The 26,755-nt window shown below is 41.8% G+C and overlaps 1 protein-coding gene across 3 annotated transcripts in view; it reads right to left on the bottom strand.

Moving 5' to 3' along the window:
• CHD7 (chromodomain helicase DNA binding protein 7) overlaps nt 1-26,755 on the bottom strand; it is a 129,917-nt gene that overhangs the window by 33,393 nt on the left and 69,769 nt on the right. For all 3 annotated transcript variants that reach the window (XM_088469315.1, XM_088469314.1, XM_088469316.1), the window contains exons 4-7: nt 8,678-8,828; nt 8,132-8,269; nt 4,219-4,284; nt 430-485 (exon numbers count right to left, since the gene is read on the bottom strand). In XM_088469315.1, coding sequence (XP_088325441.1) covers nt 430-485; nt 4,219-4,284; nt 8,132-8,269; nt 8,678-8,828 — 411 coding nt within the window. The remainder of the gene's footprint in view (nt 1-429; nt 486-4,218; nt 4,285-8,131; nt 8,270-8,677; nt 8,829-26,755) is intronic.

The following is a 26,755-nucleotide window of genomic DNA, read 5'->3' as shown; positions in this document are numbered from 1 at the left end:
AAACGATTTGCCCGATTCAGATGGATCGGAACGACAAATCGCTCAGTGTGTACGCACTGTCAGGCGCTACATGCAGGCCAACCTGATGATGTGGCTGATGACCCCATGCGGCGGAATGCGGCAGCGGCCGACATATCGGGCAGTCGAGCACCAGAACTACTTGTGTGTAGGAGCCACCTGATATGTCTGCCTGTCTCCAGGGGAGGGGGGGGTTGTCGCCAGTCACATCGCTGCGTACACACGTAGTCTAGTGTGTGCGCACCTTCAGAGCTTTTCCCAGATACCCTTGATTTGCGATATACCCAGCCTGGCAAAGTGACAGACTGGGAGTCACGGCATTAAAATAAATGCTTAATGAGAAATATAAAAATATATACATATATAATTCATGTATAGGAAGGTGGTAACTTAATCTATTTTTTTACTTACAAGTTCTTATACTTCACATAAAATTCTTCAACTTCCACCTCTTCCCCAGACTCCAGCTATAAAAGGAGAGAAAAGGAGCATATTTCAGACCAAAGGCCTTATAACAGAATAAAAGGTGAATGATGGTTAAGTGCCAGCAATTGGGAAAGTTAGAGGACGCACAGGAGCGTTACAGGACTTAGACATACATAATGTGTGTAATTCAGCCAGCGAGTTCTGTCTCTCTCTCTCCACGTGCTGTGAGTAATAAAAGTATTTGTAATAGTCTGAGCAGCAGACTATCTTCTGTGACTATTCTCTGCTCAGACAGTCTAATACATCTCACATGCTGTACACTGTACCATCAGATATTAACCATTAAATCCTGGTAAATAAAAAGCAAATGTTCTCTTCAAACACAGCTGTCCGATTCCGCTTTGTCATATCCGAGACATGAGTCATGATTAACTCCTCCCTCACCACACGCCGTTTTCATTCACAACAGCCTGACCCTGTACCTGGCTGGCTGCCAAAACCACAGCGTTAAGTAGACGCCAAGTGTACCATTTTCTCAGGCAGCAGCCAATTAGCGACTGCACTCCCTAATGCCAAATGTATTATTTTTGGCTGGCTCAATACAGTCTTGCTGCATTTTTACAATTGACTTCTAACAGGGTGTGTGCCTGTGCGTTGAGAGGAAGCTAAACCACGGACTACAAAAAAATGCTTGTGGTCTGCACTTTATATTGCTTTCGTGTTCGCACTTAAGACATCAGCAAGTTCATGATCGAGTCGGATTTGATACAATGCTCTCACCGCGACGGTTAAGTTACCCAGTTAAGATGTTGATTGGAGAGATGTTGAAGCACTGAGTCTGCACATTCTCCTGAGCTGTTTTTAACTAGAGATGAATGAATCTGAATGAAGCCAGTGTGTACGCGCGTAAGAAAATTCCTGGAAAGGCGCTGTCAGCATGCTTATATTAGAAAGAGTAATGGTTCAATAGAAAAAGAAACTGAACGACACACGCTGGATTCACTCTAGCACTTTAAATACAGTCTGTAGACGCCTAAAGAACGGAATAGTATTTTTGCACCTTTCGGCAGGAACTTTTAATAATTCATCTTCAAGAAACACAGCAAAACAAAAACAATGTGCAAACAATGCCGAATATAAACAAACCAGGCGAAAGCAAAAGTATACAGTAAATTGAAGGTTTCATAGCCCCATACATACAAAAATGCAATAATTATTCCATTATAATTTTGGAAACAAAAGCAATCATTTTAATTTTGGGTTTTTTTTTTTTTTTGCATTTACCTGCACATCAATTTTTATCAATGTTTCAATATGTTACACGCTCTAATCACTAGTCAGCACCTGTCTTTCACCGTTACAATTACACGCATGCTCAGTTCATCTTCATACTTTTTTGCTTTAAATTTTGTGGTAAAACCCACTGATAATCGACATCTTTGCTTCGTAAATACACCCCTTTTTCGCTATACAACTCTACTTTCATAATTTAAGACATTAAGGCCCGTATTCAATTAGCCGCGATAATTTCACCACTGACGGCGGAATCTTGTTTCCGCTGTCATCGCGTGTTTTGGCCGCAAAAACTTAACGAGCGTGCCCCCACTATTCACCCTACTCAATTCCAAAGGACGCGAAAATGGCAAGCCGCGATGTTGGAACAGGCGGAAAGTGCTTTCAGAAATGGGGAAATCAGCCTGAACCCCCCTAAAAAGGTGCACTAACATTGGAGATTAATGTAGATGTCCCCGAATAGGCCTAATAAAGCGGTTTGGGGTACTTAAGTTGTTTCAATAGCTTCTAATTAATGTGGTGAAGAATGGTATAAAGCAGTATTTTTTGGTGAAAATAAGTAGTACTATCAAATTTGGGGTACTTCAAAATGGGTGCTAGCATATTTTAAAGTCTCTAAAGTGAAGTTAAAAATATCATGAAGAACCAACCTATTGCAAGCACCTGCAATTTAAAAAAAAAAAAAAAAAAACCTCACGCCTACTTGCAGACCCCCCCATTACTTTTTGTGTTTGTGCCCCAACTTTGTCGTTTTTTGCCCCCATTTTCAGTCTTTTTTTGGAGTGCTCTTTTTTTGTTTTTTGTTATTAAGGGATTTTTTAGACGCAGTTATCCTTTGGGGGCTGTCCCAAGGGTGCTGAGTGTCTTCCCCACCTTTGCACCCCAAATCCGCAATTTTTTTCCGCCTACTTTCAAAGGCGAATCTTTTTTGTCTATTACATTGCACTGACTTTCTGCGTACGCAAAAAGTATTTTCAATTGAATACGGCGTAAAGTTTCCAGCTGGCGAAATTACGTCATCCATGATACTTTTCCGTGGTTTCCGACTTTTCGCGTCTAACTGAATACAGGCCTAATGCTGATATTTCTATTTATGCAAAAATACATATAAAAAAAAAATGTGAAGCCAACAAGTATCTCAATTATGGTTTTAACCATCTGAACCATCAAAAAAATATCAAACTGCACAAATCCAAAAACAAGCTAAACTATCATTTTATTTGAAAGTAAACTTCTACACACAAATACAAGACAGCCATTTTGTGGGCTGAACCAATATTTATGGGAATGCAATCTTCCAACTGCCTGGAAACCAGTGACATCATTGGGGAACGAGGCACTGAGCATCTTAGTGATGTCACTAGACGAATGCTAGCTCAGCCTGACAAGTCTACTTTAAAACAGAAGTACATGTCCTGATCTGTGTGCATCATTCATTGTAAAACATCTTAAAATAGGAAAAACTGCAGGGCTGGAATACTTTAGTAAAACTGTTTTGCATCCACTCTAATGTGTCAGGTAAGGGATTTAGAGCATGCTCTATACAAGGGTATTCAACATGATGTCCTACAGCTACTGTGGAACTACCCATCCCAGCATGCCCTGATACAATTTTAGCATGCCCTAATAATAAAACTCTGGCAAGGCACCGTGGGATGTGTAGTTCCATAGAATTTGGAGGAATGCATGTTGAATGTCCCTACTACAGAAAGGCTTCTTGCTGTAACATTCAAGCCCTTAAATAAATCACATCTGCCGAGTAAAACCTCCACCCTTCTCCACGTCTAGGAAAATATTCATAATATCCTGTTGAAAAAGCATGTTGCTATAAATCTGGCACATAGTTGTACTGTCCAATATGAAAAGTTGCTAAAAAGGACACAAACCAGTTAGTTATATGATTACAATGTAATAAAAGAAACACTACACATAAATAAAATTAATTAATATAGATGAGGCCGGGTTATGTAGAGAGCATAATGTATGCTGGGTCTGATTAACCTGTGGCTCTCCAGCTGTTGTGAAACTACAAGTCCCAGCATGCTTTACCAGCTGTTTGGTGGAAGTGTATGCTGGGAGTTGTAGTCTCACGAGAGCTGAAGAACCTCAGGTTGGTCAGGCCTACCTTATGACACAGACTGCCCTGCTAGTGAGTTAAGCTATAAGAGTGTGCTATATTAAGTACATTCCTGGGGGAACAGACTGTAAAAAAAAAAAAAAAATAATAATAATAATTTTGTGAGAGGTTCTCATTAGGGGAGAGATTTATCAAACCATCTAAAGTGACAAGTGGAGGTTTTGACAATAGCAAACCAAATTCTAGCTATCATTTAATAGAATGTACTGGATAAATTATAAGAATCGGAATGGTAAAAATTATATGGGCAAAATCTCCACTTGGCCACTTTAGAATGTTTCATAAATATCCCCCTAAATCTCACAGACTCAAAAACGTACAAACTTAAAATGATCCACAGTTACCTGTTTCTTTGCCAGACGACTGCTCATTATCTTCTCAACGACAGGTCCTTCAGCATCTAGAGACTCCTAAAAACAAAAATAGATTCAATGTATGTGTGTTACGGACCAAGCTGGAACACTTTGGTTTGGGGGAGGACCTTTAAAAAACAAAAAACAAAAAAAAAAGTTGTCCGGTAAATTATATAAAATTCAAGTGCTGGCTGCTGCTGTCATTCCCTCACAATGATCCAGTATGAGCAAAGACATTTTCAGTCAATGGTGTCCCTCCCCGCGGTGTCACACGGTGCGAGGAAGGACGATATGCATGCGGCAGAGCAGCTGAAAAGGGGGCATAGGCAAGCGAGAAAGGGGTGTGGCCACGTGGCCCGAACCCTCGTGCCTATTACTTGGGGGGGATGGGGGTGCAGGAGGTCCCTGTGTGGAGTGCAGGCCATCTCCCTCAGTGACAGGAGCAGAGTGCTGCACCCAGATCCTGTCAGTGAGGTGGAGTCTGCACCGTGGCGTCACCCCTCGGCAGGTGACACCCGGGTGTGGAGCACACCCTCCTTGTGACGCCACTGGTTTTAGTCTCTCAATATATAACCAGATGAATAGCTCACTTGAATTTAAAAGGATAAAATGGCAGATACAGACGAGGACAAATTTGTTGGTAGCCTTACAGCTCATTGAAAGAATGTTTCATTCCTCCTGAAAAGTGATGAGTTTAAAAGCTGTCTCATGTATACCTACATGCCTTTGCTATGTCCTAGAATAAAGCAAAAAGAAACTGTGCAGAGAGATAAATTATTGCTTATTCTTCAAAAACATTCTAAAATGTCCGGGGAAGATTTGTTGGTACACCCTTAGAAAATATAATAATTGAATTATAGTGATTGTTCAAACGAATTGCCTTCTGGAATTAGCAACACATGTCTTCAATCCTCTAATCAGTCATTCAAAAGGAGAAAAGTAGTCACTATGTGGTTTGACATCATTGTGTGCACCACACATGGATCAGAGAAAGCAAAAGACACAGTTGTCTAAGGAGATCAGAAGGAAATTTATAGACAAGCTTGTTAAAGGTAAAGGCTATAAGAACATCTCCAAGCAGCTTGATGTGCGTGGGACTACAGTTGCAAATATTAAAAAGTAGATGGGACTGTAGCCAACCACCCTGGACACAGCCACAAGAGGAAAATCAACCTCATATTAAACAGAAGCATAGTGAGAATGGTAAAAAAAAAAAAAAAAAAAAAGAGCCAAGGAAAACTTCTAAACAGATAGAAGCTGAACCCAAAGATCCGTTTCGGATTGAGAAATATGACGCTTTAAGAGTAACAGTGTGGTCCTTGGAAGACGACCCAGGATGCCTTCACTTTTGAAAAAAACATTAAAAAAAGGTCACTGGATTTGCTAAAAGACATAATGACAAGCCACAATGCTTCTGGGAGAATGTCCCTTGGACAGAGGCATCAAAATTGGAGCTTTTTGGTTAGTCACATCGGGACTCTATGTTCACAGATAATAAGCTTTCAAAGAAAAGAGCGCCATACCTACTGTGCAACATGGAGGAGGCTGGGTTATGTTTTGGGGTTGCTTTGCTACACTAAACCTGTGCAAGGCATAATGAAATCTAAAGACTATCAAGACATTCTGGAGAGAAACATACTGCCCAGGGTCACAAAGCTCTGTCTCAGTTGCAGGTCATGGGTCCTCCAATAATATAATGATCGAATACACACGACTAGAAAACCATTTGATTAGGAATAGTCAGCCAAACTACCTGCTGACAGGTGCAGAGGTCTCAGTGAGATCTACAGAAATCGCTTGATTGCAGTCATTGCTTTGAAAAGTTGTGCAACAAAATATTAGGTTAAGGGTCCCATCACTTTTGTCCATGCCATCTTCATTTGTTTCGTTAGAAATCAGACTTTGCATTTGATATTAAATATGGAATAAACCACAATAGATGCCAATTACTTTTGTCAGTTACAAGTTATTTCTGGGTTATCCTTTTTCTTTGGAAGGGTAATAACAAATTTGTCCACGTCTGTATATGCAAATATGGTTACTCTCCTTGCTGACAAATTGTCACCTCGTGCTGTAAACAATCACAACCAGATACATTTCATACCATGATGAGCGGCATAATTAAATGAGAGCTTGGGATTTTTTTTTTACCTGGAGAATAACAGCAAAGGCGCAATTCACAGTACAATTTATTCACCAACTTCCTCACAATTTTACAGGATAAAACAATTAACATAATGTCGGTTTTACAAGCAGTTAGTGTATATAGGATCTTTTTCTCAAGTATTCAATTAACTGCTAAGCACATTGCAAATGAAACATTTAGGCACTGCATATATGAAGATGATATCACCCAAATATACAGTTTCTATGTTTCACTCAGATTTTTACAAGGACAAGTAAAAAGATCATCTCAAAATTGTAGCATTAGCATTGGAGGGCATCATTTTGCCCAGGTGGCGGGATGACCGCTGCCTGTCCCAACCTAGCCTGGCTGCTCTGCCCATCCGATGGCATATAGGTGCTGGACACCCTCCGCTATGAATATGCAAGTGGTCGGCGCCTGTCTGCCCCCACTGGCTAATGACCGCCCCCACTGGCTCCCCTTCCTTCGGTGGTGACAACAGCGCAGCGCTATTTACACTGGGGAATGAGACGTCGTACTCCGCAAGACGACGACTGGCCGAAGGCTGGAGCTACCTGACAAGCAGGAATTCAGGGTGGACTAAGCCGAACCCAGCCTACCCCAGTCAAGGGGTATTAAGGGAGAAGAATATCTTTTTTTATTTTTTGAGGGGGGAGCCAGGTCTGCCTTTCACCCAGACCGCTACAATGTTTAGCTATGGTTCTGTCAGTGTGTATAGGCAAAGGTTTATTTAGTAGAGTGGTTTTAAAATCTAGTCCTCAAGCACCCCCAACAAATCATGTTTTCAGGATTTCTTTAAACATGGACAGGTGATTTAATCTATTTAGCTTTGTCAGTAATTATACCACCTGTTTCCCTAGATCAAAATCTCAATTTATTGCTCTTTTACTCTTGACCCCCACTCTTACTACAGAAAATGTTATCAAAACAGCAATGATGATGCAACTTTCCTGGAGACTTGTGAAAAAAAAACATAAGCAATTTATTAAAATAAAGATAAACTGTATCTCTATGGATCAATATCGGAAAAATATAAGACTCTCAAGAGTTTAAGAGTAATGAATTGCACATTACAGCAGTACTTTCCTGGTTAGTAGGCTCGAGATGAAAACTCTGGCGCACATATTGTAAAATACACTAGTGCTTTCTATTAAGGCAATTTTCTGCTGACTCAATCTCAGAGAGCACTGTTGCAACGGGAATGGATGGACAGTAATAGGTTGTGAAGGTTCAAATAAAAACCGCTTGCTTTTCAGAGATTTCTTTAAGCCTTTGCTAAGGCACATAATCTCACCAATACCACTCCAGAACTAGCATGCCATCGCTAGAAGCATAAATGCTTCTAAATTCAAGATACATACAAACACATTATATACGCTTGGCTATTCTGTGTATGACAGGACAGTTTTATACCACCCTGCAGGAGTGGCTGAGGCCCAAATGATCTGCATTGTTCAGGCTCATCAGGCTGAGAAGGAAACACTCCACAGCCCCCACCACTCCCCATAACCAGGACTAAAATGTAACTATACATTAAAAGGAAACCTATAGTAGACAGAGACAGGCAGCTGTACTGTAATCATGCCTTGCATGGGAGCAGTCATTGTGGACACAAAATATACCAGCAGTAACTGGACTGGCAAGGGTACGGCCATTACAAGAAATGGGTGAGGCACACTATTACAGCACATTGATTACAACACACTGATGGACACACGTATGTGGTAGAAAGATATTATTGCAACAAAAACCACTAACCTGCTGCTCAGATTGAGAAGTGTTTGAGGGAGAATCTCTGCCAGTCGGATCAGCATCATCAGGCTCATCATCAGAAATTTTAAACTCCAGGTCCTCCGTGTAGCGCTTCCTCTTCACCTGCCTGCTGGAGCGCCTTTTCTGTGAATATCAACAGGCAAGTTTTTTTATGGTGCCCAATTCACAAAATGTAAAAAAAACAACCTCTTTTCATTTCTCCATCTATGAAGTCTGAACAAGCCCAGCAGCCACACAGCAATGGTGCATAGAGATTCACAACAGGTACCTACATTCCAGGAACACACACACCAGAAGCATCGGGAACATGATTACTATTTATATCACGTCTCTTTAGAGTAGAGATGCAGGACTTTATCACCCGATAATGGCTCATAACAGGGAACAGTAGCATGTACCTTGATTAGATGAAAGGTTCCACAACTCTGCCATAAGTGTAGCAATAGACTTGCACTAACCAACTACTGTGACTCCCAATGGTTAGGCATTTTCCTTACCAACTAATATCACAGGATAACAGCATTTTGTTACCTGTATGCCAGAGTCATCCTCTTCTTCTGGCGAAGGGGGAGGGGTTTTGTCTAATTCAACATTTTCAGCGCCTTCCACTCCTTCAACACCTTCAGGCTTCACTTTGACAACTTTTTTCTTCTGTGCACTACCCTCAGCATCAGACTTATTACTGTAAATATAAATATATATATATCTTTATTAAATGACAAATCAGCATATATGTATATATTTATGCACAGTTAATGATTAGGGGGGGACGATGACTACATGAAGTAATTCAGATGTTAAAACTAAGGGCTCTATTCAGCAACAGCGACTATTATCGGGCAACATCGTCACGATTTTTAATAATTCATTACATTTTATGGATGCTATTCAGCAATGTTTTATGCAGGGACAGCAGTTCCGTTAACATGCTGTCCCTGCAATGTTGCGGAAGGCAAATCTTCTGATTCTTCTTCTGCACATGCTCAGTCATGTGCTTGAGAATAATCTCCGTGTCTGCTTTTCGATGACTAAGGCCATCTCCAGCCTGTCAAAACGGTCTAAAAGTGATTGAAATGTGTACACAGGCTTTATATTAGTCTGTATACATATATATTTAGGTAGTGTGGGTGTATGTGACCCTGGGCGCTCCCTGATTGTAACCAGGCCTGGTAGGTAATGAGTTTTTCTAGTAGGAAAACTGAAGTCAATAGCAAAAAAAATGGGTCTTACCTACTGTAGGCGCTAATCAGGTCTAAACCATAGGAGAACATATGAGAGGTATTCAGTTTTAAATTAAACAAATATGACATTTATTCATCATAATAGAAAACGTGATAATAACAAACACGTGAAGCCTTATGAAAACATGAAACGTTAAACATACAAAATCATGAATGTGGGGATCCCAAAGATTATGGGTTAGGTCCAAGAATTCATGGGTTTGGGAATGATGGGCAAATTGTCCCGACAAAGCGAGTAGATCCAATCAGATTTACCAGCATGTGGATTGAGGCTGGATGGGTGAGTGGGATGGACAAGGGGAATGTCCAGAGTATTCCTTGGCATTGGTGATAGTATAAAAACGTCCCACAGGATGGGTAGGTATATATTAAAATGTTCAGTATAAAGATGAAACTTGATAACATGAAGTATTTAAGTAAAGTCGTACCGAAGGAGAGGTGGGGAGCCAGCGGGTGTTGGTTTGCAGGGATCCCGGGTGGCCCTGCAGTGGCTCCACTGGTTTGTACCCAAATCGTCCGGGGATCTTTGTTTGTTGTCCTTCTGGTTCCGGAGATGACACAAGTGTAGATACCCAACGCGTTTCGAGACTTGTGGTCTGCTGTGTACCTGTGTGTTTGCTGGCTTTGATAGCTGGCTCCAGGGTGTGGTGAGCGTTTTTGGAGCTTAAAAATGCCCACTTCTGGTTTTCCGGATTGCCGGAACCGGAAGAGACATTTTTTGTTAAAAAAATATATATATTTTTTTCCCAACAGGAAGTGTTGAAAACGCCATTTTGGGGGAGATGTCTAGCATGCGGATTATAGAGAGAAAACACATGCTAGACATCTCCCCCTAAATGGCGTTTTCAACACTTCCTGTTGAAAAAAAAAAGGAAAAAAAAAAATTATTATAATTTTTTTTTCAACAAAAAAATTTCCGGTTCCGTGACATCACTTACGGTTTTGGAAATCCGGAAAACCGGAAGTGGGCATTTTTAAGCTTCAAAAACGCCCACCACACCTGGAGCCAGCTATAAAAAGCCAGCAAACACACAGGTACACAGCAGCCTTGAGGAAGAAACCACAAGTGTCGAAACGCGTTGGTTATCTATACCTGTGTCATCTCCTGTACCAGAAGGACAACAAACAAGATCCCCGGACGATTTGGGTACAAACCAGTGGAGCCATTGCAGGGCCACCAGGGATCCCTGCAAACCAACACCCGCTGGCTCCTCACCTCTCCTCCGGTACAACTTTACTTAAATACTTGATGTTATCAAGTTTCATCTTTTTACTGAAAATTTTAATATATACCTACCCATCCTGTGGGACATTTTCATACTATTACCAATCCCAAGGAATACTCTGGACATTCCCCTTGTCCATCCCACTCACCCATCCAGCTTCAATCCACATGCTGGTAAATCTGATTGGATCTACTCGCTTTTTCGGGGCATTTGCCCATCATTCCCAAACCCATGAATTCTTGGACCTAACCCATAATCTTTGGGATCCCCACATTCGTGATTTTGTATGTTAAATGTTTCATGTTTTCATACGTCTTCACGTGTTTTTTATTATCACGTTTTCTATTATGATGAATAAATGTCATAATTGTTTCATTTAAAACTGAATACCTCTCATATGCTCTCATATGGTTTAGAACTGACTAGCGCATGCAGTAGGTAAGACCCATTTTTTATATTTATATATATATATATATATATATATATATATATATATATATGGGTGTTTTTATATTTAAAATGTATATATAAATTTTAAATATAAAAGCACAAATATAAATGTATAAATATAAAAGCACATAAATATAAAGCATGTGTACACATTTCAATCAATTTAGACAGTTTTGACAGACTGGAGATGGACTTACAGTCGGCAGTCACCGCAAAGCAGGGATGGCGATTGGGGCTGAACTTCAAGATTCTGCAGGGACTTATGGGAAAATTTCCCTCTGCTCCAAGAGTTTTCGGAATTAAGGATTTTCTTCATATAATGCCATTATGAGACTGTGTTATATAAAGTAAGGATTTTTCGAGTAACAACGCTTTTTGCTATTCAATAGTGGAAATACTTAAAAAAATGCATAAACTATAATTTCCGCATTTTTTTTCAAGTAAAAAAATCACTGCTGAATAGGCCCCTAAGTCCTAAACACAAGGCAATAGCCAAAGTACCAAGAGTAATGAAGCCTAAAATGGTACGTATAGTGACAAGTCCCATCCACTATGTATTATGGAATATCTGTTTGAATATTCAAGACCTTGAGTATATGTAGTTTAAACAGACATTTATACCAGTCCAATAAATACACACACACAAACATATATATTATACACAGGCACACGTAGTTATCTCATTTATAGTAGGATCATACGCCTTATATACTGATCTAAAAACTATTAAATACAAAAAGGAAAGCAGTGTATGTATTGAAAGTGAATCAGTGGCGTCCCTCCCCGCGGTGTCACCCGGTGCAGGGAGGGATGCTGTGTACGCGACGAAGCCGCGCACTGCCGAAAAGGGGGCACGGCTTCGCACCCGTACCATGTTCTCGTTGCCGGAGGTGCGGACTGCACTGTGTGCAGTGCCGGCTGGCTGCCTCACATTTATCAGGAGCAGAGTGCTGCACTTGTTATACAGTGCAGCAACCGGCTCCTGTAACGAAGGAGAAGTCTGCACCTTGGTGTCACCCCTCGGCAGGTGACACCAAGGTGCGGTCCCCAACCCCCTTGTGACGCCACTGAGACTTAAACTACAAATAAACTTTTGTTTGAAAAAAATAAAATAAATAAAAAAGAGAAAACAACCCTTCTTAAGTTGTAAAAGTATTCATCACAACATAATACTATATCTAACAATCGTTCTCAAGGCTGTAAGTTAAGGGACATATTGAATTGTCCCTGGTAAAATCGGCTTGCGTTAATGCACTTATGGTGCTGTAATTTCAATCCACTCAATCCAACTGTAAAAAGTTGTCACGTGGTCATTATCTATGATGTTCGCTGTGTAAAGTGCGGGAAACAATAGGAAGATTAGCCTGTACCCCAAAAAAGTGCAAACTAACATTGGATAGCAGTATAGAAATAGATTAGTGGGGCTCCTAAAATGTTTCAAATGACTGGGGGTTTTTTTGCACTTTTTTTTTTTTTTTTTTACAGACCATTGGAAAATAAAAAAAAAAAAAAGTTTTTTCAGCAAATTAAATGCTTTAGATTAATTTGGGGTGCATACTTTTTCTGTCCTTTATAAATAAAAAAAATAAAAAAATAAAAATGTCCGTACTGCACACCAAAAGTCCTGTCCCATTAAAACATCACTCCCATATACCTGTCAAACATAGTTTAACCCAGGAGTGGCCAAGTGATCAATCACTATAAACTGGTCAACCGCAGACACTTGACAAGTGGACATCTTTCAGCAACCAACAAGAAGCAGGCTGATTTTTATTGGCTAGCTGAAGTCACAGCTATCTCTGTCTCTTGGTAATAGCCAATAAGAACTAGGCTGATTCTTATTGGCGACTCCATTGCACCGATGCCAGAGCTGTATTAAGGGGTGGCATGGTGGAGGAGGGGTATGTGCCCTAGGCCCCCACTCTCCCAGGGGGACCCCAGTCAGACCCAGGAACTCCCTGCTGGCTGCAGTGACAGACTACACAGGGCAGATGTTTCCGGGGCAGCAGCTATTCAGGTAAGCATATTGGCCTAAGGGAAAACTAGTGGGCAGAGGGGCATGTACAGTAAGTGATAGGTTGGTGGGCAGGTTTGTGACAGGTTGGTGAGCAGTGGGTGGCATGTGAATGAAGATCAACTGTGGAGTATCTGGGGGTGTTTAATGCATTATCCAGCTATGCAACACCCATTATGTTAACATTTATATGTTTTATTATCAGCTCCAAAATTCTAGTCATCCCCGATTTAACCCATTATGCTACATTTTGCAAAACATCACCCCAGAAAAATGGCATGTCATTATTGGGCAAATTAAGATAATTAAAAAATTCCAGGTGCCTAAATAATCATTAGGTGGGTTGGCCCAGCGGTTATGAACCAAGTCCCAACATTTTAACCTTAAAATAGGGATTTTCCAAAACTTTTCACCTGCTCAGGGGCTGCGAGAAAAAAAGTGGTGTCAAATCTTATATGAAGTTAACGTGGCTAAATTTGCGTGCCTAATCGGATACCAAAAACTCCTGGCCAGCCGTGTTAAATTGTATTTAGCGTCGTTAACCTCTGAAAAAGGGTTAACACGGCTAATTGAATATGCCATAAGAATGAGAAGTGGAATGTATTTTACGGCCACAATCAGATTACAATTTTTTTGCCCCCCACAAAAAAATATCTTAAAAAAAGAAATTTCACAAGCCAAACCAGATGTAAACAATGCGCTTTTAAAATCAATGGAAGAAAGCACCATTTCCGTTAGATGAATACAAGCCTTATACTGTATAACCACTCATAAAAGCATGCTATCACAATCATAACTAAGACAAAGGGTTAAACTGTACAGATTGTTAACAGATACCAGAAGGAACCCCTGCTTCAGGGCCATGTGATCAATTTTCTGGTTTTAGACCAGACATAGGCAACCTGATATACTTTGGGGCTCGCATAGGGCAGCCCTCCTACCTTGAAAAGGATAGCACATTACTTTTAGTCTTAGGAGTAAGGTAATATATTTAATCAGACACACCTCTCTGTAATAACATATCAGCAGTTATTTTAAAGAATCTTTAACAACTATAACATATTTGACAAAGTAACGCCCGTATTCAATTAGAAGCAAAAAGCCGCAATCGGCGAATAGTTTTCGCCTGTTTCCGAAGTATCGCCCTATTCAATTCCAGAATGTTTTGCCCTGGCAAAAACTCCATAGGCAAAAGCAGGCGAAAAAGTTTCTCCACCCAAAGGCAGGAGAAAAGATGTGCAAAATACCTACTTTTGAGTAAAAATGTGGGGATTTGGTTCAGAACCCTTTGGGCACCCCCCTAATGACTAATTTTGAAAAAAAAAAACATTTAAAAATAATTTTACTCCCTAAAAAAGGCATGTCATTTTTGGAGTGAAAATGTAAAAAGTGTTTGAAAAAGGGTTTTAAGTATTGGGTCGGGTATTTTGGGGTGCTGTATGAATGGGACGGTTGTTTTTTAAAATTGCAGGGGGCTGCAATAACGTTTTTATATATATATATATATATATATATATATATATATATATATAAACTTTTTTAAAATGCACTTTATTAACTCCAAAATATACTCGTACCCATTTAAATGTACCCCCAAATATAACTACAGCAATTATTTTTCACCAAAGAAATTGCTTTATATAATCTTTTTCAAACTAATGCAAAAAGTACATATAACAGCCATTTGACTTAATTTAGGAACCCAAAATACTTTTATTACAGCTATTAATACACTGTCTATATTGATTACAACGGTCATTTACGCTTTTTTTGGGGTACAGACTGATTTCCCCAAAAAAGCCTTTGCTAGTTTCGCCATTCGCGGCATTCGCACATCCGCGTTTTCACCCGTTTTGCAATTGAATAGGGTGAAAAGTTGGAGCGCGCATTGCGAAAGTACGTGATAACTTCGCCTCAAAACAGGCTTTTCGCTGATCTGTTGCCCATTATTGTTCTAGAGTATATTTTAAGCGCAATATGCAAGGTATTTACTGATTTACTATACAATTCAATAAATACCAACACTGTAAAGACAAAACCATTACTTCACTCCCTCTGTACACTTATACTTTATCAAACACTAGCGGAATTACCCGGCGTTGGCAAAGGTTTAAATCTTCAAGTTATTAGGTTATAATTGAGTTGGACGTAACGGTCAACATTTTAAAAATAATTAGCAGCTCTTTCAACACATGAGAAATGTTCTGCCCGGCGCACTACGCCATGAGGTCCAACCGGGACCCCAATCATTCCATTAGAAACCCCATATCAATTGCCACCTCTCCGTGAAGTTTTCATCCAAATCCATCCAGTGGAAGGCTCAGAACAGCTCCCCTTGTCAAAGTTCTGCCCAGTGTACACTAACGGGAAGCTCGACCGAGACCCTAACCCCCCGACAATCCAACTGGACCACCTCACGTTGGTTTCATCCCAGTCGGTGCAGGGGTGTCCGAATGCATAACTGAATAGACAAATAAACAAATAGACCAATGAATTTTACATATAAGATTTAGACTAGTTACCCATGTAGATGTAACAAAGGTAACAGATATCAGAGTGGTTTGGTAACAGTCACCTGCACTCAGTGGATGCTGAACTGAAATTTTGCCACCAATGTGCGGAGCGCTAGTGCCAGCAAATAGTGGCGCTAGTACCTACTGAACTGGATTAATCATCATAATCTTAATTTGTAACATACAATAAAAGGCTGCAGTGCCGGACTATCAGAGTTACAAATCATACAATCGTACGTAAGAAAAAAAGAAAAACCCTAACAAGTACAGACGCAAGTGAGCACTCTGCTCGTGAGAGCGAGGGCAATTCTAGGAAACATAGGAGCTATGGGACAGCTTCCCACTGCACCTTCCTCTCCATTCACAACATCACACGCGCCACGAGTGTCCCATACACCAGGAGGCCCCATGAGACCATATGATTCCACTGTGCCACCACCGCACAATACAATATACACTGCTGCCACCACTGAATCTAAGTAGTACAGTGAGCGTGCATACCTGGCAGACCACAACGCCCAATAAACCCTACAAACGGTCCTGGCTGCAAACGGACAATCCACATAACCTGTACCTGTTAACTCTGTTTACCTGTTCCAGTTCAGACCTGGTTAATAAACCATTTACCTGGTTAAGTCATCTGCCATGTGGACTAACCTCCATTACACACCGCTGAAGCTGCATAACAGAGCTGTAGTGCACCCTGTGCCTGCCACACTCCCAGTGTTCCCTACCTGCTGGGACGGGCAAACGTGATGTTGCACCTCTCTGCATTTCCCATGTACGGTTGTCTCTCCCATTACCAAGCATTGCAGTACTGTATTCCCTGCCTGCTAAGACAAGTGATGATGTCACACCTCTCAGCATTCCCTGCGAGCCAGTGATGCACTATGGATGGAAGATCTGTACTTGAGTTTTTTTGCAAAGTAGTATAGAGAACAGATGGACGGACAACTGACTGAAGGCAAGCTGTACTTTCAGTCACTGTCTAGTGTTATCCAAGGACTAGTGCAATGCAGTAGCGGATTTACCGCTAGGCAACCAAAGTGGATGCCTAGGGCCCGACGGAACCCAGGGGGCCCGCCAACAGGGCTGAATAATGGTGGAACGTAAGCTCCACCGAAAATGCACGGGTGCTGAGCTGACTGAATACTCCCTGCAGGCTGTCAGTGATTAGACAGTTGCCGGGTGCCGGCTCCAGCACTCGCCTGAGGTTGCGCGGGTGCATCAGTGACGGGGAGGGAGGTTGGGAAGAACTATCCCCGCACTATGCTCACAACGGAGCACCCAGCAGCAACTGCAGGAGAACAGCTAGGGGGGAAACGCGGCTCCGTCCTCAATGAGATCTGGATTCCCCCCTCTGTCCTTCCTTCTCTTCCTACCTGTCTCCATCCCCTCCAGAGTCCTGTCCGGGCCTCTCACAGGAGGCGATGTGTCATGACTGAAGCAGCCCCTGCACAGTCAGCAGCCTTCCCGCCCCTCCTGTAAAACTACAGATACAGCACCACGCAGACCCTTCTCTTATGGCTGTGTACCCTGGCAGAAAATGATCCACACAGGAGCAAGCACAGCAGGCATGAAACTGCTGGGCACTGGAGTCAGCCCCAGCCATGGCTAGCTACTGCACCAATGTGCTGCCGAGTCCCAGCCCCCTCCCCTGAGCACAGCATCCAGTGCAGGCAGAGGTACGTTCCTGGAGTGTGGGGGCTGTGTAAGCTTATTCATGTTATCGGGTGTATACTAATGTGACCAGGGTTGAGAGTTGTAGTAATGTGTGGGTGTATACTAACCAAGGGGGAGAGAGGTGGGTTGGGGATGTAGTAATGTATGGAGGATGTCTTCTTGTATATTAATAACTCCTGGGGTTTGGGAGGGTTGCAGTAATGTGTATGTATCGGGGGAAGGGGGTGTACACTAATATTTCCTAGGGGGTGTTATGGGTTGGGGATGTAGCAATGAATGGGGGGTGGTCTTCTTGTATACTTGTAACACCTGGAGTTTGGGGGGGGGGGGGGGTGCAGTAATGTTTGTGTGTAGGGGGAAGCTGTAGTAATGTATGGGGGGGGTTGTATACTACTCATGGTATGAAGTTTTTCTTTTTCAGTGTGCTCTGTTTTTCATTGTATAATTAGTTATGTGTGTACTGGGGGCCATCTCCTGCATAGTATGCACAGTATGACTTCTGCTAAACTAATTATTGATGCTGTGTATTGATATGCTGTGCACCTGGTTGTAAGTTTTCCTATATGTAGATTTGTCTTATGGTTGTGTATAGTTGCCCTTCAGTATTTGTACCTGGAAGTGACGTGGAGTGAGGGCGGAAGTGCAGTTCCATGCCCATAAACAAGAAGAAACTTGTCCGCTCACCACGCTTCAGGCTGGTTTATATTTCCCGTCTGTCCACTTGGATAGTAGGGAATGACGTCACGTTGGGCAGTAACTGATGACGTCAGGGTACATCTATGGAAGGGGATCTATCCACAACCTTTGTTTTATATTATGGGTGTCATGGCAGCACATGCGTCATGTTGTGACATCATTGCTAGGCACAGCTGATGCTTAATATGTTTGTTTGCAATTCTAATTGAAATACTGATCTTTTTTGTGTTTCTCAGCGCATGGTGTAAAATATTAGGTACATTTAGTTAGACGTAATGGTGCGTACACACTGGGCGATATTACTGAGCGATTGTACGATTACAACATCTTAATCATGTGATCGCTCAGTAATCGTCCACTTTTATGTCAGAAATGACCAGCGATGCGTGCTCCCGCTGGTCGTTTCCGACATTGTCCATCGCCTGAACATGCTGGACAATCTGCCGATAACAGATTGGCAGATTCAGTGATGAGGGAGCCTACGATGAACGACTGATCGTTCAAGTGCAGACACTACAGGTGATCAGGAACGACTGTACGATTACCATGTTATAATCGTCCAGTGTGTACGCACCTTAAGTCTTTCAAAAAAAGAATAGGTCCATCAAATTCAAGTTTAATCTGTGGCAATTGATAATTTACCTAATGGGTTGAAAATAGTCATTTCATCTCCCAAAAAATTACCATCATATAAACAATGGTCCGGATTTGTGGTCCCAAATATGGTAGGGCTTACATAAAGGAAAATGGGAGTGACATGCCCTCTTATTGGCCCTATTTAAAAATATGTGTGTGTGGGGAGGGGGGGGGGGGGGCACCGATGTTCTTTCTGGCACAGGGCACCGAAATGTCTAGTTACGGCTCTGGCTGCAATGACTACCCACACATTCCTGACAGCAGGGCTGTAAACAAGAGGCTACTTACTGACTGTCTGTCAGTGCAGGGACACAGTTCAATTAATCAGCTCCGGCTATACAGTAATACAATATATACAGGGCAGGATGCTCTGTGACTGTTTGCTATGCCCAGCCTGTGTCCACGCCCCCTTAAGTGCTCGCACGGCCCCCTAAGAATAATCTATTCCCTCCTGTCGATAAGCAATGGGAAGGAGGTAGGCCTGAGAGGTGCTGCTCGGCTCCGCCCCCTTATCAAGGTCTTCCATGCACACTCACAGCAAAGTTGGGAGGTATGCATAGGGTTTTAAAATGAGGCACAGTAAGCTGTCATGATCTTTACTGAAGTGTAACCATCCAAAAATTATTTTACCTGGTATTTGTGAGCTGTAATTGGTTTGACAGTTAAACTAGTACTGATATAGGAGCATTAAGGTAACAACATTATTTTGTAAACAGGAATAACACATTTTTTTTAGTGTGAGGGATCTTGTTGCCAGGTTTGAAAAATCATGTCACCAATGGTGATAGGGGGAGGGGAATCTTGCCTCCAGGAGCCACGGTTGAAGTTCCATCCCTGGATAATATGAAGGGTGATGATCAATCATCACCCTTTAGTTCAGCGACACTGTAGTGTGGCTGTCTCTATAATATTTTTTGCGCAGGCTCAGTGCGTCTGGCCCCACACAATCTGTGTAATCAAGCTAAGGAGCCTGCCTGAGTGAAGAGACAGTCAAGGACTGTGACATCCTCTGTACATCCCCTGTATAGCTGCACAGCCGTACCATGGTAAAGAGGAGACACACAGCACTGCCCATAATGGATCTGTACCGCAGAGGTGGGACGAGGCCGGGGCTCTACCAGTGCTGGACCCAGAGTAAGTTTCTGGCTGGGTAAGGGGGGCCCTAATTCGGTCTCTATCTTAGGGCCCCATGATGTCTAAATCCGCCTCTGGTGCAATGCGTGATAAATCATAACTTAAAGAAACTAAATGCAAGTAATTGGTGGCAGTAAGCACGCCCCCTGGGCAGCACTGGACAAGCCCACTCAGGTGGAGCGCTGCCGATAGAGCTGTCTCTAGTAACATTGAGTGTGATTAGTTCATTCATTACAGGTATTTCTGCCGAATGCTGAAATGAGCAAGAAGTTCTGCTGGGAACATTTATGAATAACTGTAGAAGTGGTGGTGTTCCGCATAGCAACCAGATTCTAACTCTTCATAGTTCCCAAAGGAAGATTTCATCAATATCCCCCAATGTATCCAGTTTAAATGTACAAAAAGAACCTGCCTTCAGAACATTAGCCTCTTCCTGCCAAGTATTCTACTGCAGGCGGTGGTGGTAAAGGCAAGCCAGAGATACATACAACTTCTTGCTTGTATTTTGAATAAAGCCCCTTTCATCCTTATCTGATTACACTCTCTGTGCTCCACTACAGACAAAATGAAAGACTATTCTGTTAGACCCCAGCACCAGAAATACACTTTTTTTTTTTTACGTCATACAATGAATCCAGCTCATCGCATGTTTTCTAACACACACCTCAGCCATCCAGAAACAGAGCATCTTAAAACAACTAAAACAAAAAGGATTATTCTCTTCTATACCTTCTGATTATTTGTTTTAGGTCAGAACAAAAAAACAAAAAAAATAAATCACATGCGTGTCTGAAAGCCTAGTATTAAACAAGGACTAAGGGGTCTATTTACTAAGCTGTGTTAGGAGACAGAGTGAAAAGTGATAAGTAAGTGATAAGGTGCCAGCCAATCAGCTCCCAACTGTCATTTTTCAAACACAGCCTGTGAGATGACAGTTGGGAGCTGAGTGGCTGGCACCTTATTACTTTCTTATCACTTTTCACTCTGTCTCCTAACACAGCTTAGTAAATAGACCCCTAATTGTTTTTTTTTTTTTTGTAATTACAGTGTCCTCCAATGTTTGTGATTTGACAGTAACATTAATAATATAGGTTTTAAGAAAGTATTTATGCATAGATTGGAAAAAAGGGTGTTGGAAACACAGAATTTCTGAAACCTACTGTAACTCGGTTTTAAAAAGGCATAAACATTCCTATAAGTTGACACTAACACTGATAGGAGTTCTACACAGAGGGCCATCAGCTTCCTCCATCAATGTGAAATTAACTACTGGAATACTGGAGATTTCAATGACAGTGCCCCTAGTGGCCAGGCAAAATAAGCTGTTTTTTACAGAGTGATAGCCTTATAGTGCATACACGTGGCCAGATTTGCTAGTTCATCGTTATCGTTGAACAATTGAACGATGATATCAACGATTTTAACGATTTCATCAACGATGAACAATTTCTGACAGTATTAAAATGAATGAAATCGTCCAAATCTGCCTGCAAACAGTGTCAATGTCAGATATCGTTATCGGACATGCGGGAACGCGCATCGTTGGTCGATACATGCCCAGCATGTCAAAGATATGAACGATTTTTACAATCATTGTTCATATCTGATAAGAAATCTGACCATGTGTACGCAGCATTAGATAAAACTCAACCTGATTATTTAGAAACCTAGAAGAAATCATGTTTCTGTATAAGGTTTATCCAAGTATTATTAGAAAATACATATTTATTTACTCAAAACAAAACTAAAGAAACTGAAAGAGGAGTAGGCATAAATGCATTTTAGATGAGAAACTGCAGGTGAATTCTTATAGATTAAGCAGAAATGAAAAATATAGCAAAAAACGTAAAATGTCACAACTAGGAGTAATGAAATACTTGGAAGGCCACGGGTCCTATTCATAGTCAGTCGCAAGTGTGAGGCTTTTTCTACCTCATCTTGCAAATTCTTTAAACTGTGCATGAGCGTCTTTTTGCAATCTGTGCCTTTTTGTCCTAAATACGATTTTCGACAACTAGGGGCCAGAGAACTGGGCTGGAATGGGTGTGTAATTATCTGAAGAGGGCATGAATGCGCGAGCAGTCGCATTGCATGAAAATACAGTAAGGGCGTGATATGGGCATGTAGGCTCAAGTTAACTCAAACACGACTACCGAAAAGTCTCAAATGCAGGGGTCTGACTTCTGTAAGTAGAAAGGGGATAATGGCTGCGAAGCTGCTCATAATCCACATCCTATTGGTTACTAACACCCCAACTTAATAAAATACATGAAAAAAAAGCACTTTACACAACAAGGCGTCCTCATTTATTAGAAATAAAAATATATTATATAAATATATATATATATATTATATATATATATATATATATATATATATATATATATATATATAGAGAGAGAGAGAGAGAGAGAGAGAGAGAGAGATAGCTATAGATAGAGTTATAGATATAGATAGAGTTAGATATATATATATATATCTATCTATATCTAACTCTATCTCTCTCTATATCTATCTTTGGTAATTATTAGCTGCACTATCTGGCTTCCAAATGTAAATAACTTCCAATCTTACTTCCATAGAGTGCTGCAATTTTTCCAGCAGTGAAGCCACTCCTCCAGTCGCAATCCACTCTTCTCTCAACCTGGTACGACAAAGGGTTGGGGTGTCCAAGTGCCCAAAACAACAGACTTTGGGCCTGATTCAGAGCTGAACGCTCTGACCAGAGCGCTCGCTCTGAATCAGGGCCCCCCTACCTTTTTTTGGAGCGTCCTCATGGACGCTCGCATAGCTGTGGGTTACCACCCACAGCTATAGCGAGCGTCCATGATGATGGTCGCGATGGTCTTGACCATCGCGACCATCGGGCTTGCGATGAGACCCTGCGGTAGGGTCTCGCTGCCACAAGCCCTGGAGTGATTTTGGCTCTATCAGAGCCAAAATCACTCCCACTGACATCACTAGTGATGTCAGTGGGGCCGGCTTGAGACAGTAGGCGTTCCCATGGGAACGCCTCCGTCTGGCAGCCACGCCCCCGGCACGCCCACCAAAGGGGGCGTGCTGTCAATCAACATAGACAGCACGCCCCCTTTGGTGCGAGACCCGGAGCGATGAAGAGCCCGTCGCTCGCCAGGTCTCGCGCATGCGCACGACGGAGCTCCCTCCGTTGTGCGCATGCGCGGTGGGGGAATATCGACCCGCTTGCGAGCGTACTGCCGCTCACGAGCGGGTCTGAATGACCCCCTTTGAACACATTTCTGCTCGCACCTCAGGAGGCTACAAGAAGTAACGTGTCCACCGTGGTTTTACGCATCCGAATGGAGCAAAAATTGAATTGCTCAGGACGCCCAATCATATAGACGCCCGGCAGGGGGCGTCCAAAACAATTTAATTCCTCCCAAAGACTTTAAAAATCGCAAACTGTTTATAAGTTTCAGACTGACTCTGAATAAGGCTCACAGTGTGCTTACAAAATCGAAGATACTTGTACATTACTTGTCATAAATGTACTGCAACTTTAAGAAACGGATTCTGGAGCCACAGTAACCACTTAAATGCTGTCATTTCTCTCCAGACCTTTTGAATATGGAGGGCAAATGTGTGACTGCTGCACGTTACAGGCACTATTTTTTTTCTTTTTCCAACACTATTTTGCTGTCATACACGTCCCTAAACAACAATTGGCAGAATGTGGCCAGGTACTAGAATAGTGAAATTCACTCAATGTTCAACAAGGTCAAACTTAGGAGAAGGAAACAGCCAAAGTTCTCTGCAGAAAGACTACAGCCTGCCAGGTCCCAAGTGCATGACCCCATCTGACATGTCTGCATATGTATTAAGTTCCTCTCAGGTGATGACATCAGCAACTCTTTCATCATCTGTTAATTTATAACAAGCTTGCGTTTTGTCTGTTTTTATTACAGTGACATACTGGGTTTGACCCATATACACACTTATTCCTTTGGGAAATACCTTCCCTTGCCTCGCACTTATGTAATCACATCTCTTACCAGCACCTATTTTCCAAACCTTTGCTTTCTTTTTCATCTAACTTAAAAAATTAATTCGAATTTGCAATATTCTTTAAATAGTTTGAAAAAAGTAAATACAAGGTTACACAACAAACTGGGAAATAGTAGTGCCTCATATGGAATTGCTTTGGTAATAGCCCCGATTATTTAGATCATTTTGTAACAGAAAATCAGGGCATCCACGTGTCTACAAGGGTCAATGTCAGAATAAAACATACCTTAAAACTTTAATACTTATCTCACTGATCCTGCTAATCTAATTTGTACTTATGCTTTGTACTTGTGCTATGATTAGCTGTTGTATGTTGTACTTATGCTCTATTTATTTATTACCAGTTATTTATATAGTGCACACATATTCCACAGTGCTTTGCTATTCACATCAGTCCCTGCCCCAATGGAGCCTACAATCTATATTCCCTACCACATGGTCACACACATACATATTAGGGTTCATTTTTCTTGTGAGCCAATTAACCTACCAGTATAGTTTTGGGGTGTGGGAGGAAATTGGAGACCCCAGAGGAAACCCACGCAAGCACAGGGAGAATATCCAAACTCCACACAGGGCCGTGGCTGGGGATCGAACCCACGAGAAATGGACTTCATGATATCGGACCTGTATATTGATATGCTGTATTGATGGAAAAGGATTTTGGAGTTGCAAGTGTATTTTCCCAATATTGTACTAGCTTGTATAAAACACACTTATAAATTACAAAAGATACAAAATACTGTAAACACTTATTTGCTGACGTGAACATGCTGGTCACCATTTTTCATTCATTAATACAGGGCTTGACAAATTTTTCTAAAATCTAGGAGCCAGGATGAAAGTATAGGAGCCAGACGACTGTCCCCCCAAAAAATTACAGGAGTGAGTGAGGAGCACAGCTCTGTGTGTTATGCAACTGTTATACACACTATACTAGTCTACAAAATGGTCACAGTTGAATGGATATAACAACATGGAGGCCCCCTCACTGCTCTGCACAGCTCCCCTGCTCCACCCCACACCCTCCAGTAATAACGGACCACATTTCATATAAAACAATGGTGCCAGAAAGTACAACAGAACCTCCCTCCCCTCGTGGTCACACCACTATCCCTCTGAAGCTGCTCTGCAATCCATGGCCACGCACAGACCCTATTACTGGGGAGCTCTATGCAGCCAGAGATAGGAGACAGTAGACAGCAGGGACATACAGGAGGATCAGCGTAGACTGCGACAGACAGCATGGATCAGAGCACGACAGGAGGAGTCAGTGCAGGATGGGACGGACAGGAGGAGCCAGCGCAGACCAGGACGGACACAGGCACAGCAGTCACCGCAGACCACACTCTGCACATGCACTCCTGTCCATGAAAGGAACGCCGCAATACTATAGGCACGAATTTCCCCAGGGGCTGATGAGGATCTACTTCCTCCCTCACTGCAAAATCTGGTACCCAGTCAGCAAAATCTGGTGGCTATGGCGACCTGGCCCCTGGGATTTGTCAAGCCCTGCATTAATAGAAGTTATAAAATGTGACACTTTAGGACAGTCTCCTAATGACCGTTAGATCCACCTGCTATCTTATTGGTGGGTTAATTTCCTCACTTTAATGCAGAACTTCACAATTTCACATAGTTCGCACACTGCAGAACTAACGGGCGATAGATACCGCCACACTGCCTGCGACATGACGATCACAATTGAAATGAGCAGTTTCAATATTGTTAGCAAATGGTAACGAGACATGTGCAGATGCCAAGCATGGAAAGCACAGCTGATCAAATCTGCCCCTAATACATATTCAATGACATATCTCCAGTGGTAAAACATGGGACATCTGAGAGACCTAACCATGCCACTAACAGCACCATTGAAGTACATCGAAAACTGATCACCAGGACTTTACTCTATAATAGGACTCTACCAGTTGGTACAAAATGCTCTAACCCTGAACTTCCAACTTGCTATGGCCAGTGGTGAATTTCCCATTAGGCACTTGCCTAGGGGAGACAGTTGTTGAGGGGTAGCACTTGGACACTTGTTTTTGTACTGTGAATCTGAAATTTACCAGTAATTACAAACCAGTTCTACTCTACCATATGCCACCTTTTAATGGAGTGTAGACGGGTAGGGCATACGCAGACTGTTTCTGTAAGTTGTCCTACTTCGTAAATATGTATAAATAATGAAAACTAAAATGAAAAGCCATAGGTCATGGATTATTATAATAAACTATTATTTGTCAAGTGAGTTCTTCTAATCAAACAATGAAAAAGCACCCTGACCCCTAAATTCGCCCCTGGCTATCGCCATTCCTTTTGCCAAGAAGAGGTTATAAAAACTTTTCCCATCATTTAAAACACCTCAATAATTAGTGCTAGGCCGCATAGAGGTGATTTTTAAAATCACATAAATCAGGAGATTATTCTCATAAAATGCCACTTTCTAGCTCATTGTTTCCTGAGGCTTTCATTAAAAGAAATAAAAACAGTTTTGCAGTGCAACCATCACCTTCAATCATGTATTGCCGCTCGCATGAACTTCTGGGATTAAGTCATAAAGTTGTATTGGAGGGGTCTGCTCTGCATAACAGAGGGGTCCCTGCATTTAATTATTGAACTATGGAATGTCTTACATCAAACAACCTTTTCAGACATGCTGACAAATTATATTGTATGTAGATGCCTCTATGTTCAGACATTTGAGAGTATTCATTTTGCTTCAAATAAAGCTCAGAGCAACATCATCAGCTCGGAGATGGGTTTTGAGCGAATGTTAAAATAATTATTTAAAATTTTTCCCAATTTATAGTGTAATAAAGCCACTCAGCACTGGATTCCCAATTTTCATTAAACCTGCAGCAGAGAAATCAGTAACCGTGTGTGAACACCAAGCGTGGCATACTGGCAGCTGTAGTTCAGCAGCAGCAAGGGAGCCACAGGACACCTATGCTTCTGCTAGACTGTACAGAATGGGACTGATGCACTCA

The sequence above is a fragment of the Taudactylus pleione genome, unplaced genomic scaffold (assembly GCF_031769625.1).
Source record: "Taudactylus pleione unplaced genomic scaffold, aTauple2 ptg000090l, whole genome shotgun sequence".
In the NCBI taxonomy this organism is placed as follows: domain Eukaryota; kingdom Metazoa; phylum Chordata; class Amphibia; order Anura; family Myobatrachidae; genus Taudactylus; species Taudactylus pleione.
This window is presented reverse-complemented; position numbering and strand designations above follow the sequence as displayed.